This window comes from Tinamus guttatus, unplaced genomic scaffold, assembly GCF_059628265.1.
Source record: "Tinamus guttatus ecotype Peru unplaced genomic scaffold, ASM5962826v1 Tinamus_guttatus_pri_ptg000301l, whole genome shotgun sequence".
Lineage (NCBI taxonomy): Eukaryota > Metazoa > Chordata > Aves > Tinamiformes > Tinamidae > Tinamus > Tinamus guttatus.
This window is the reverse complement of record NW_028288835.1, coordinates 3689907-3702857: the sequence shown is the minus strand read 5'-3', so window position 1 is coordinate 3702857 and position 12951 is coordinate 3689907. Positions and strand designations below refer to the sequence as shown.

The 12951-nt window shown below is 34.8% G+C and overlaps 1 protein-coding gene across 1 annotated transcript in view; it reads left to right on the top strand.

Moving 5' to 3' along the window:
- SPOCK3 (SPARC (osteonectin), cwcv and kazal like domains proteoglycan 3) overlaps window positions 1–12951 on the top strand; it is a 165782-nt gene that overhangs the window by 137567 nt on the left and 15264 nt on the right. The window contains exon 6 of the mRNA XM_088528129.1: window positions 8865–8984. Coding sequence (XP_088384255.1) covers window positions 8865–8984 — 120 coding nt within the window. The remainder of the gene's footprint in view (window positions 1–8864; window positions 8985–12951) is intronic.

Here is a 12951-nt window from a genome sequence, read left to right as displayed (position 1 = left end):
TGAAATAACTATCTTAACCCATAAGTTCCATACGTTGCAGTTATTATTTTCTTAGATGTAGCTGTGCCTAGAAGTAGTCATTGCATTTAAATATGTGGAGCCTTTAAAACTGAGGATACAAAAGATCAGATTTATTTTATGAAAATGCAATTTAATTGAAATCATTTTAAATATTATGAAACATTAATCATGAGCAGAATGTCTGTATGGAACATTAATTTGACACAGCAAAAGTAAGCAGCTGCAGTTCCCTGATATGATATCTGCTGTATTTATATTAATTATCTCATAACATAAACCAACTGGAGAAGAAAATTCATTATGTTTAGCTAAATAGTAAGGAAATCAAAATGCTTTTATTTGTTAATTTGAAGGTATCATCCCAAAATTATAGGCTCTAGAGGTAGCAGATGGCTAATAAACTTAATGGGATTATAAAAATAGAAATTTATATATAAACATATATTTTCAAATTATGAGTTTTTTTTAAAGTCTGATTATGCATATGACAAGATAACTGAGATTACTGTTTTGTCTCTTAGGATACAAATTTAAAGGACTTTTTTTTTTTTTTTCCCTTGTGAGAAATTTATTTATTTATTTATTTATTATAGTCCATTTTAACTTATTCATCCCACTTATGACAGAGCCAGAGATGTTGCTATGTATTGCAGAAATTGTAAATCCTTTTGCATACAGCATTTGTCGTGGTATGCTTAGATATTTAGATATAGCCAAATGGAGACTAGTCTTTAGTCTGGAGCTTAGAGCTTTCAGTTCGAGCAATGGGTTCCTAATGGTTATGGCTGGAAACCAATGTGGGTTGGCAGCATTGGAGAAAACTGAATCTGAGTATGTAGATGTGCATTATATAATGTATTTTATGTAATTTAATTTAATTTACTTTAGTAGCTGGTGAATCCTAACACTGAATTACACTGAATCGCACTGAATTGCAATGTCAACTGCAATTACCCAATTGCAACCCCAATTATGAGTTACCATATTTTCACCCAGGCACTGCTGGAATGAAATACTTTTCTATGGACTCTACTGTATGTGCACGTCGCGCATCTCGAGTGCATCTTCCTTGCTGTACAGCCATACAGTATATGGGTTGATAGGTGATGATGGAAAGGTAAAGGGATGGGGCCAGCTTCTTCTCAGTGGTGGCCACTGACAGAACTAGAGGAAGTGCCCAGAAACTGAAACACCAAAAGTTCCACAGGAACGTAAGGAAAAAATTCTTCACAGTGAGGGTGCCAGAGCCCTGGAACAGGCTGCCCAGAGAGGTTGTGGAGTCTCCTTCTCTGGAGATCTTCAAACCCGCTTGGACACAGTCCTGTGCCACGTGCTCTAGGTGACCCTGCGTGTGCAGGGGGTTGGACTAGATGATCTCTAAAGGTCCTTTCCAACCTTAAGCATTCTGTGATCCTATGAATTGGACTCCATGAAAGTGTACTATAAATTGCTCTAAATCTGCCCAGTCCTAGCTGAGTTAGAACCGACGTTGTAACCAGCTTTGTGGGGGTCTAGAATTCCGGGGCAGGTGGGGACACTCCTCAAGTTACAGCACGAAAAAATGCTTGTGTAGTCTTTGGGAAAACAGTATAGTTTTCTACTAAATAGTAAAAAAAGGAGTAGTAGTATTTAATATAAAAAGGAAGTGTCAGATGACTAATGTGATGGTGACAAAAAAATTCATTTAACCTGAATGACGGGACACTGCCTTGAGCAATCTGATATGATTAGATCTGCATTTAGTAGGTAGTAGGATTAAATGACCGCTGGAGATCTTATCTAAGTTATTCTGTGATTCTGTGATCATCTATAATGATTCTATTCAATAGAATATGCAAAGATTATCAGAACTTTTTCTGTACACATTGATTGTATGCTACCCTTTTGCATGGAGTAATTTGTAGTTTGTTATAGAAGATGGTTGATGTTTTTCTATTTCTAAAATGTTCCATATGTTCTCTATTTGCTTTTTTATTTTATTATATCCTCAAATGCTTCAGTAATGCTCTGTCCCAATGTATCAGATTGTATGGGCTGGGAATGCTCTCCTGTTCTGGTCATAGGACATATCCACTTTGAAACTCCCAAGAGAGTTCTGTGTTAAGCAAGATATGATGGCAGAGTACCACACTGTGTCTTGGAAGTGTGTCATTTTGAGGCACAAGGTTCTTCATAAGTCTTGATCTTTCTTCTACAGCATAACCCCATTAGCCCCTGGACACATGCGATAGCAGATTATGCTTTCCAAGAAAGCTGGCTGCAAATGGTGAGGAAATGGTGGGGAAACCTCTGGATGGGAGGTGCAAGACAGAACAGATCAGTGGATAAATCGTACCCTCAAATTGTGACTGAACTGTATGTTTGTAGTTTCTTTAGGTTTGTGTAACTTCCTTAACAATTGTCAGGCTCTTTCCTTAGAACTGAATATTTAACTTAGGTCTGCTACTGAAAATACAAGTGGAAGTTGGTGCTCTTCCCAGGGTTCACACAAAGGTTCCCGCTACAGCCTTGTTGTCCCATGCATTAGACTAGGTGATGCTGCATAGTGTGGAATGGAGAGGCTGCTCTTTTTCTTTCTGGTCACTTTGAGCCTTCTCTTACAAATGTTGCTCAATAATACAGCACTATTTCAATGTGCTTGCCTATGTCCATGATACTTTCTGAATTGCATTTATTTTGTGTGTGCACATGTGTGTGTGAAAGAGAGCCAGGGAGAGGGAGTGAATAATTATATAAAAGTATACACTATTAAAATAACTTATTTTCTGTTATCTGAGAAAACTAGCACTGCATTAAATATGTTAGGGAATTCAATCCATAACAGCGCTCCAAAAATGTCGTGCGTATCTTTGTAGCGTTATGTATCACTATTTTTATGTTGTCATCAATTAGCTTGAGTTGAAAGGCATTGAAAGACCACATACTGATTAGCATTTTCAAATATTCTGCTTCCAATCAGTAAATTATATTCAAATGCCAATACAAATTGTAACATTTCCTGTATGTGAAAACAAATTGAACAGTTGGTTCCTCTTAACATTTATATAATATTTATTATAAAGACATTTCTGGATTGAGTACCTACAAGCATGCAAATCTCTTCATTTGTTGCATTGCAGTAAATGTTGATTTTAAGAAGGCAGTGTTTATTACTTCATATGATAGGAGGCTCTGGTAACCTTTGAGCTGGTGACTTCATTTTACCCCATACTAATTCTCTTAATGGGTACTAGAATTGATTGCAGTAGCAAGAATGCCTTGTGTTGGCATTAGACAAGAACAGAAGCACTTCTTGGCAGGTTCCTGACTGCATTCATGTGATTTAATATGCATTTTTTGATTACTGTCTAACCTTCTACAACCTTTACTGTCTGTCTTTTGCCATTAAAGATTCATCTCCCAGTCTATCAGGTGAAATAATAGTCTGGAGAGATCTGAATTACCTCATCTTGACCTATTTTAAATCAATGCAGGCTAACATGTACGATCATCTCAGCAACATATCTTTAGAAGCTAATCGCTGGGAAGAAAAGTCCCTAAATGTATGCTAGAATGCAGTAACCTATTAATTAATATAATTATTCATCTGAGAGCATAATCTTGAGCAAGCATGTTTCAATTGCACATAATGTTCTAGTGAACAGTGTTAGGCTGATACTCTACTCAAGGATACAAAGTTTATTCACATAAATCCTTGTGAATAAGGCGGAGTGGTGAAGCAGGTACTCTATTGAGAGTGCATACAGATTAAAAAAAAAAAAAAGTAAATTTGTAAAATTTCCTTAAATGTAACTGAGTTGTTTTTTTTTTTAATGTTACTTGAAGGTTCCTTGGAGCATAACTTTTGGTTACTTTGTGATTTCTCAGGGGGGCAAAAAAAAAAAAAAGAAATAAAAAGGTTGTAACTGCGATAATGTCTGAATATTGCTCTCCTCTTTTATTTTTCATGACTTTGTGAAGGCTATTTTTTAGACTGAACTATTTTCAGTCTGTTCTCTGTTCATATGAATGTTCTTGGGAAGCTGAGGCAAACTTATTGATCTGTTTCCTAATGAGTGGAAAATGTTACTATACCAAATTTACTATTTCCTATTTTTTGCTTCTTTCCTTCTGCATGGCAAAACAGGAACAAAAGTCTGAAATGTGGCAACTGCTTTTAAAAATGAAGTTTGTTAGGGTTTCAGATCATATCTTTCACATGTAGAAGTCATTAGAAAAAGATTTTTTTTAATTTTCTTTTGATATTAACGACCTAAGTGGTAAGAATTTTCAGAGAACTGCAGAGGGAACAGGATCCTAGCCTGAATAGCCCATCCCTACAGTTTCTCTGCAGAGGTCACTACTGCCTCCATTTCAGAGCAAGAATCACAGCAAATTGAGAGGATAAGCAGAAAGAAAAGAATTTTCTTTCAGGAAGAGCAAGAAAAGAAAATTAGAGTTTATCTAAAAATATCAAAACAGTGAATCCTCCCAGCATCTCACTAAATCTACCAACATAGAGGCTCTCCGGCCACGTTCCAAAAGGTTTGTGATATTTTTTTCCCTCAAATGACTTCTCTTGTCATTAAAAACATTTTCTTCTTGAAAAAGAGCTAAAATAATGGGACTTTGTGCAAGATGTAAAGACTTGAGAAGCAATGTCCATCAGATTGGTAGAGAAATATTTTTAGATAATATTTACTGACTGTTCAATTGGTCTATTTGAAGGCTGTAAGTTTAGACTTTGGTTTGTGTCTTTTAAGCATTGGTTCTCTTTCAGAAGGGAATAATCCTAGTAAGCAAAAAGGGAATCATGTTACTACCTACAATGTACTGTAATCATTTAAGTCCTTAGGCAAAATTTCCTCTCTAGACTGTGGCTAAGTCTAATACTGGGTCAAATAAGCCAAATTAAATAAGCCAAAAATTGTTCTACTTTCATAGCAGCTTCACAATGACCACTCAGTGTGCCAATTCTTCCTTTTCTGTGGTCAAGGAGACATCTGATCCAATTGATCCAAATGAAAAAAAGGTTATATATAAAATTGGAATTATACCAAGACTTGCAATTATGGATGAATATGACAGTTACAGAGCAGCTTCCAGATAGTTTTACTAATGGGAAAACATGCTAAAAACTTTTTTACATTTTCTAGTTTTGCATGTTCATAATTTGATGTGGAATCTAGTTTAATAAAAAGTTGACTGTTTCATGTACTGTATTAATGCTAATTAAACTTACTGGGAATTACTGTGGAATAGCAATCATGGTGTAATTTAAAAATAGAATCTTTAAATCAGTAGACATATTAATGTTCTGTACCAATCCTGCAGGTGTTTTAGGGCCTTTTTAATTCATGTAAGATATCTAATTTTAATGATGAAAATATTATTTGGCTTTAATGTTAACATGTTGACTTTCTGGATGCTAAGAGCGTTGTTATTTGTGCAACACATTGTAAGCACTGTTGTGAAAACCTGAAGAAGTATATCAGTTTTTTCTTTTCTGTTGCATCCTTTCTGGGCTAAAATAAGACCAAAGTGGGATTCATTGCCCGAGTTATTTTGGGGAAGTGTCAAAAGATTCAGTATTTTCTCTCAAGGAAATTTCTCTATCAAGTCCCCTATTCCTCTGCTCCTCTGTAACTTGGCTGGGTAATGAGTGCAGCCTCCCAGGCACTGCAGGGGCGTACGTAGCAGTCCATGCATTTTTTATATGGGTACTTAGGAAGTGGAGATGTTGTCTCAAGGGGATTGAGACATCTCCTTCTGTCTCTGAAAGGGATATGCTTATCTCTAGCTATAGAAATAGCTATGCTACTTTAAGGATGCATTTGCCTCCTAATACACTGAATTTCTTACATACGTACATGTAAGTCTGTTTTCATCTGTGTCAGTTTTCAGTAGAAAATGTAGTGTTCCAGGAAGGGATTTTTTAATGTTTTTCACATTACCATAGCATCAGCCTTATTTCCACGAATCACAATTAAAAACAAAAACAACAACAAAAGAATTACTTTCAGAAACTTGTTTTTTGTTTCTGGAATGCTTCAAACAGGGTAATATTCTGGAATATTCAATGAGGACCATATGCAGCAGCAACCATGGAAGTGAATGAATACTGACATCAGATGATAGGGAATTAAACTAATGTAACTCCAACCTCTTCCACATAATGGAAGTCAGAAAATAGGAGATACATTATTAAAATACTGCTACGTAATACATTTTAGAATATCATGTTAGAATACATGATTTTATTTTCTTCTGCTACTTTAACGATAAGATAGCTAGGTCATGAAAAATGTTCTGGAAAAAAAAGGAAATATATAGAAACTCGAAGCTTTCTCATTGGAAAACAGCAAAATAGAGAAAAGGAAAGGAGGCAGAGGATGAAGGCCAGAAAAACTCTGATAATTTTTTTTCTCCATCGATCAAAATGAAATCTCACCCTAAGTTGTTATTTAACAAACTCAAAGTTCAGACATGTTTTATGTATCCTTTGGAAATGAAATGTTTAATAGAAATTTTCATGGGAAGAATTCTAATTTTCTGGCTAGTCCTATATTTAAATCATCTTCTGAGTTTCTAGTAAGAGAACTGCATGTTCTTTCATAAAAAAGTGGTACTCAAATCCTGTAATAGGAGACCTTTTTAGAAATCCTTGCTGAGAACAGTTTGTCCATGTAAATTAAGTGTACACATTAGTGTAGTTCTGCAGCAACTTTCGAGTAAATTGTGTCTATAGAAGACATCTGCTTTTACTTGACATATTAGAAGTGTCATGAACCAAAAATTTGCTGTGCATTTAAACTGATGATACAGTAAATGCAATTACCTGCTGTGCTTGAGAGCTGACTCCAGCGCTTGAGTAGCTGTGGGGCGTGAAATAAGCAAATGACAGTCGTAATCAGTCTGTTTTGCATTGCCCTGATTTTGAAGATGATTTATTCCTGTCATAAAGATATTGAAATCATTAAAATGAAAAACAAAAATGATGATATTTTTCTTATTCTCTATTTTGGCATAAAAACCATAATTTGAAGTGTCAAACAAAATTTGGAAAAGAAGGCTATGAAGGCTCTTTTCCAATTTTAGATCTGACATAGGATTTTATTTTTAAATTTTTAAATGTTACTTATCTGCATTCCATTTTGAAAGGAATGTAACTTACAGGGAATCAGGAAATCTCATATTAGGTCATATTATACACAGCAGTGGACAGTATTGGATGCTGAAGCACCAAGTGGTGTTTCCTTTTCTCACTGTTGTATTTTTATATCATAAGTAGCTTAGGAGTTGCTCAGCTTCCATGCAAATATCTCACTTCTTCAGAAAGGAAAAATCATACATCGTCTCCACCATGCAATTGCCATATTTTTCTTGCTGTTAATATTATTTGGTGGAATTATTCGGTGTACTTATGCCTGACACTCTCATGCTTTCTCTATGAATATATAAATATTGGTGCATGTTTGTATTTTGCAGCCTGAGCTAATCTAAGTAGCTACTGGCAGGTCAGGTAACGCTGCTGATTGCTTTTTATTGCATCCTCTTTGATTCAGTTCTCATTCTCAAAGTCTTTCTCTTAAACCAAAGGAACATTGGAGAATTGAGAATTGGAGAAAGGAACAATGTTCTGCTATTTCACTTGTAACGGGAGGAGCAAATAGAGAGGGCAAGATGCTTCACAGGAGTGTCTATTTTGTATGTGGGACAGTCAGCCAATGTGGGAATTGGTAAAGTGCAGTTGTTGTAGCAAACATAAATGTCCCACATGTTTAAATTATGAGTGTGTAGTCTTGACTCAGGAGACCATTTTCATCTTGTTGTCACAGTGTGACATTTTTAGCGTACATGACCATAGGCCACTACTAAAATTGTTTCCAGTTCCCTATTGAATTATTTGGGGAAAAAAAGAAAAAAAGATTCCATTATACAAGAAAGAAGCACACTGAGATCGCTGAGATTTTTTTAAATGTCAGTTTGTTCATTATATATTCAAATGTACGTTTAGAGTTCACCTAAGTTATTCATGGAGAGAACCAAAGCTTCTAGAGAGCTTTTTCAGCCGAGAGAGCATCCACGAATGCAGAGATGCCGGCTCCTGCACGTGTCTCCTCCCTTGGTGACAAAATGACACTTTTCAGTGGTGCTCTAAAATAGAGGGGTTTCATGGTGGTCTTTTTAACGAGGTGTGCAGAAACGGATTGCTGCATATGGAAGCTGAACCTGGAGAGTCACTGTAAGCAGTTTTGCTGGGAAGCTGTGCTGTGGACCCACTATTTGGTCTTGTGTGCTTTAAGAGCTCAAAATTGCTGTGTTTGTGAGAAACTACATATGATCAAAACTGCTTTCAGAAAGTGCTTGGAATACTTTTGCTGTCAATTAAAAGTCCTCTTTTCAGACTTCAGCATGGGAGAGCAACCTGGGAGCTCCTGCAGTGTCCATCAAAACCACCTCCCTGACCTATCTGGGTTGGGCTTTCATTGCTTTGCCTCAACGGGGCAAATGCCAGAAGAGTCTCAGGAACCTTCTGTTCTACTGCCTCGTCTACAGCATGGCATACAAATGCCTCTGCTAGACCTGTTAGCAATCATTTGCAATAATTTATCAAATATTTTCTTAACTTTAAGCTATATCATTGTATAATTGCCGCATACCTAGGAAATGTATTTCTGAGGGCCGTGGTTAAACTTTGAAAGCCTACATAGGCAATAAAAGTGAAATTTATGATGGATGGAAAGCTATGGGATATATATGTTTGTATTGTTGTAGGTGTTTTATCTTTCTTTGGAATAATTTGGATGTTCTTTTAAGTACACTCAGAAAAACATTAAACAACTCTTCATTTTGTTTTTCAGTGTGCAGTGACCTGGAATTCAGGGAGGTCGCAAACAGATTGAGAGACTGGTTTAAGGCACTTCACGAAAGTGGATTTCAGAATAAGAAGATTAGGATTGTACAAAGGCCTGAAAGAAGCAGTAAGATTTTCTACTTACGTTATTTGATATTCTCTTTGATACTTCCCCATACTTTTGTATTTTCACTGCAAAGACTCACCTTATTCTTGTGCACTTTAAACATCCATGTGCAGGAAACCTGCACACCTCTGTGCTTTTCCAAAGTCAGTGTCTTGTTTATGAAGCAGGGCTATATGGTTTCGTACTGAAATATGATGTTCACTTTCAACTTTTAATGTCATTTGGCAGGACTTCTGCTCATAAAAGTAAATGGAAGCTACCAATCTCAATGCTAGAACTCAAAGCCATATTTCACTAAGAAAAGTACAGTGGAAATGTTTTTGACAGAACTTAGCAATTAGCTGCTGTACAATTAGCTCCCGCATTAAGAGAAAAAGAGAATGAGTAGAGGTTTTGAGCAAGTTTTCCATAGACAAAAGTGAGTTGCTGAATGGTTAGTTGTAAGAAATAATGTGGAGAAGCCTGAATTATCTGTGACCCATCCCTGCTACTTGATGGCACAGTAAGTACTGTTACAGGGAAACTTAGATAAGAAAAAGCTTGTAAGAAAAATGAAATCTTCAAGGACATACTTCAAATTGGCAAAGAGGAGTGGAGTACTAATGAAGTGGAAACAGTAGGGGGCATATGATGTTCTTAACCACCTCAAATGTTGAAATAGACTTTTTGTTGTAAAAAGTAGTAAAGTTTCAACAAGTAATTATCAAAGTTTCTTTTTTTATCGCAATTAAAATGTGCAATAATAGTCTTAAGAGTGAAGTCCTGCTGTGGATGAGAGTCAAATTAGATTCTGTAAGCCTTAAACCTCTACCTTTCATTAATGTGAAGAGCAAGCTATTTATGAATTCCTCCAGAGCATAATATTCACAGAACTTGGCCACCACTGATTGCTCATCTGGTTCCTCCATTATTAACATTTTAGAATGTTTGGTGTATTTGAACTTTCATTGCTAATTTTTGCATTCCATGTACTTTTTCCTACCCTCCCGCCCGCCCAAGGAATCCATTTATTTCATTTGATTGGAAATGTTATTTATGTAAATGGTTCTTCATGCGGAAGAAATAATTCTGTAAAGCACCATGAATGAAAAACGAGTATCTTGTATGGGAGCACTTCTCTTAGAATTGAGAAAAAATGTGCCTGAGATAAAGTGTAAATATGATATTGTTGCTTGTAATTGATATTTCAAAAAAATGCATTTGATTTGCAAAAAAATGCAAAAAATATGTTTGCAGTTCACATTCTTATCAGTTTCCATTACTGCCACATGATCTAATTCTTGCCCAGTAACAACAACAGGAGAAATGCAGAATACTAGTCTGTTAAATATGCATTTGTTATATAGAAATGAATGAAATGACACTAGCTTTTATAATATAGCTAGTGTTAGCATTACTTTAGATGGTATAGACCAAAATATTTCTGAGAAATGGGGTCATTTTTTAGAATAGATTGTTGAAATATATCAAAACCCATAGGTTTGAGAGGTCTGCAATCATTTCAGCAGAAAACATTAGCTTGCAGTTGTGATTACCTTCCTTTTAATGTCCATGAGGATCTTTTGCACCTAACTCGATATAGAAAGGAATTTTCTAAGGCAGAGAGGGAAACACACTCATCTTTAAAAGCCTCAGGAGGAAGATCTTATCCACAAGTATAATTCTTACAATTGAGAAAAAGCAAAAAAGTCTCTGGCCCAGTTTCCATAATTTCCTTTTGGAAGCCTGGTGTTTTAGAAGTCTCGCCTTTGTCTATATAAAGAAATCACAGGGGTACTTTAGAAAATATCTGAATGTCAGGTACAAGTTAGACTGTCTACCAGACAGAATCAAGTGTTAACGTGGATAACTTACAATTTTCGGGACTATTTAATCTGTGTGGAAGAGTCTGCTTATATCGTTACTATTGACTTTAAATTCCCTGTGAGCTTGGTGCTGCCTGAAATGTTTGTCTTTACTTATACTTTTAATCTTGTACCAGAAATTTCCCAGAAGCAGCCAGAAAGTTTTACAAAATATGAAGTGGATGGGGGTTTAATTTGGATTTTATGTTTCAAAGGCATTTTATGTTTCATCAGCATAAACAAGATGGTAGCTTTGTACGGCAATGTTAAAAATTGCTAGTACTTAATAAAATGTTAGAATATAATCTAGAGGGTTAGTAAAAGGCTTTGGTGTGTTTATTTCCTTTTTTTTTTCCCTAAAACAAGGCAATCAAATTTAAGGAAATGGTTACAAAGCAGACTTTCTGATAGTCTTATTTTTCTTCTTTTCTCTATTAAAAAAAAAAAAGGTGTTTTGATGAAAACTGAGAATTTTTGCAAAAAAATTTTGAAGAGTGACCCTTGACATTTTTTTTCATAATTATTTTTCACTGTATAGTCAACTACTCAAGTTGCAGACATCTAACTGCAATCAGATTGCTTGCAAAGGCAAATAATCTTATGTATTCTGGACATTTTAACTAGATTGAATTAATTTGAAAGGCAGTGGAAAATGCAGTCCTGAAGACAGAAAGTGATCAAATATTCTTTTTTTTTTCCCTACATAACGTAATACAAATATATATATTTTATTAGCAGGCTAATTTTATGTGTTAAATATCCTAAAAATAGATTGCTTTTAGTGTTCTTTATAGAAGTATAAGCATTGTTGTATATGTTATTTTTTCACATTATCACTTTAAAGCAATTTGTGACATCCTTTTTGATTTTTCATTTACATTTGGGTTTTTCATATTTCAGTCTCTGGTGGCTTTTAGGACAGTATTTATTAAAAAAGGGCATTTCTGACCTTCTAACCAAAGTAGCTCTAGTACTAGTTGACAATGCCTTGCTGGTGCTTTTCAGAATTGTTATAGCTGTTATTTAATCCACAGTGAAGTTTACAATAATGAATACTATACCTAAAGAACAAAAAAAAGAATCCTTGGGTAAATAACAACAACAAAATAGAAGGTTTAGGTTAATATGCTGATATCAAGTTAAAAAGACACCTATCGTGTATTTTCACCAATGGGTACAGAATTTTCTTTAACTGATACCTATTTATAAAAGAAAATATTCTAGTGAGATTTAATTTCCAAACTGCCTTTTGCATCCATATGTATACAGACAGTATATATCTAAGAGGACCATTGTAAATGCTGTATAAACACTTCAATCTTGTCTTCTTAAGCAATTTTGTCTAATTAGATGATACATATGGGAAAGAAAAGTGTTCCCTGGTTCCATTATTATTCCTGTGCAGATGGCTAGGGCATTGAAAACTTAAGTGAAATTTTATCAAAATTTTCAAATATTTTAAAAACATTTTCTCATTTAGTTTTTTTATTTAGTTTTTGTGTTAATTATATAATGAATTTAAATATTAATAAAGGGAGTTAACGCATCAAATGCAGATCACGGGAAATACCACAGTCCCACAAACAGTTTTGCTAACTGGCAGCCTGTACCTGAAGAATATTTCTTATGCACTTGTCTTGTTATACAGTGAAAGACTAAAGATAAACAGAATTTTCTTACAGCCTGGGAAGAATGTGATTACTTAGATTCCAATATACTAATAATTTTGAAAACAATAGAAAATAGAAGAAATATTAAAGAAAATAGCTTATAATTAGCTTGTCTAGAAAAGCCATACATCTAGGTAGGATATGATATTGCAATTGCCAAAATACCTTCACAAACCTAGAGTAAGACCATTTTTACTTGGAAAAGGCTGAAGAAATTGAGTAATTTCACCTATTTTCTATAAAGCTATATAGATGTTTATTTTAGCAATTCTCTTATTTTATTTTTCTCTCTCCAACTAACTTTTTCTTTAAGCTAGCCATCACTCCTATTAATAAAATAGCCAAAACTCATCCCTGCTGTCAGTCTGTTGACAAGGTGGTCAACAGTGGCCTTCAGCAATAGTCTTCACCTTGAATATTTTTTCCATGTAAAATTCTCAAAAAAAAATTTAG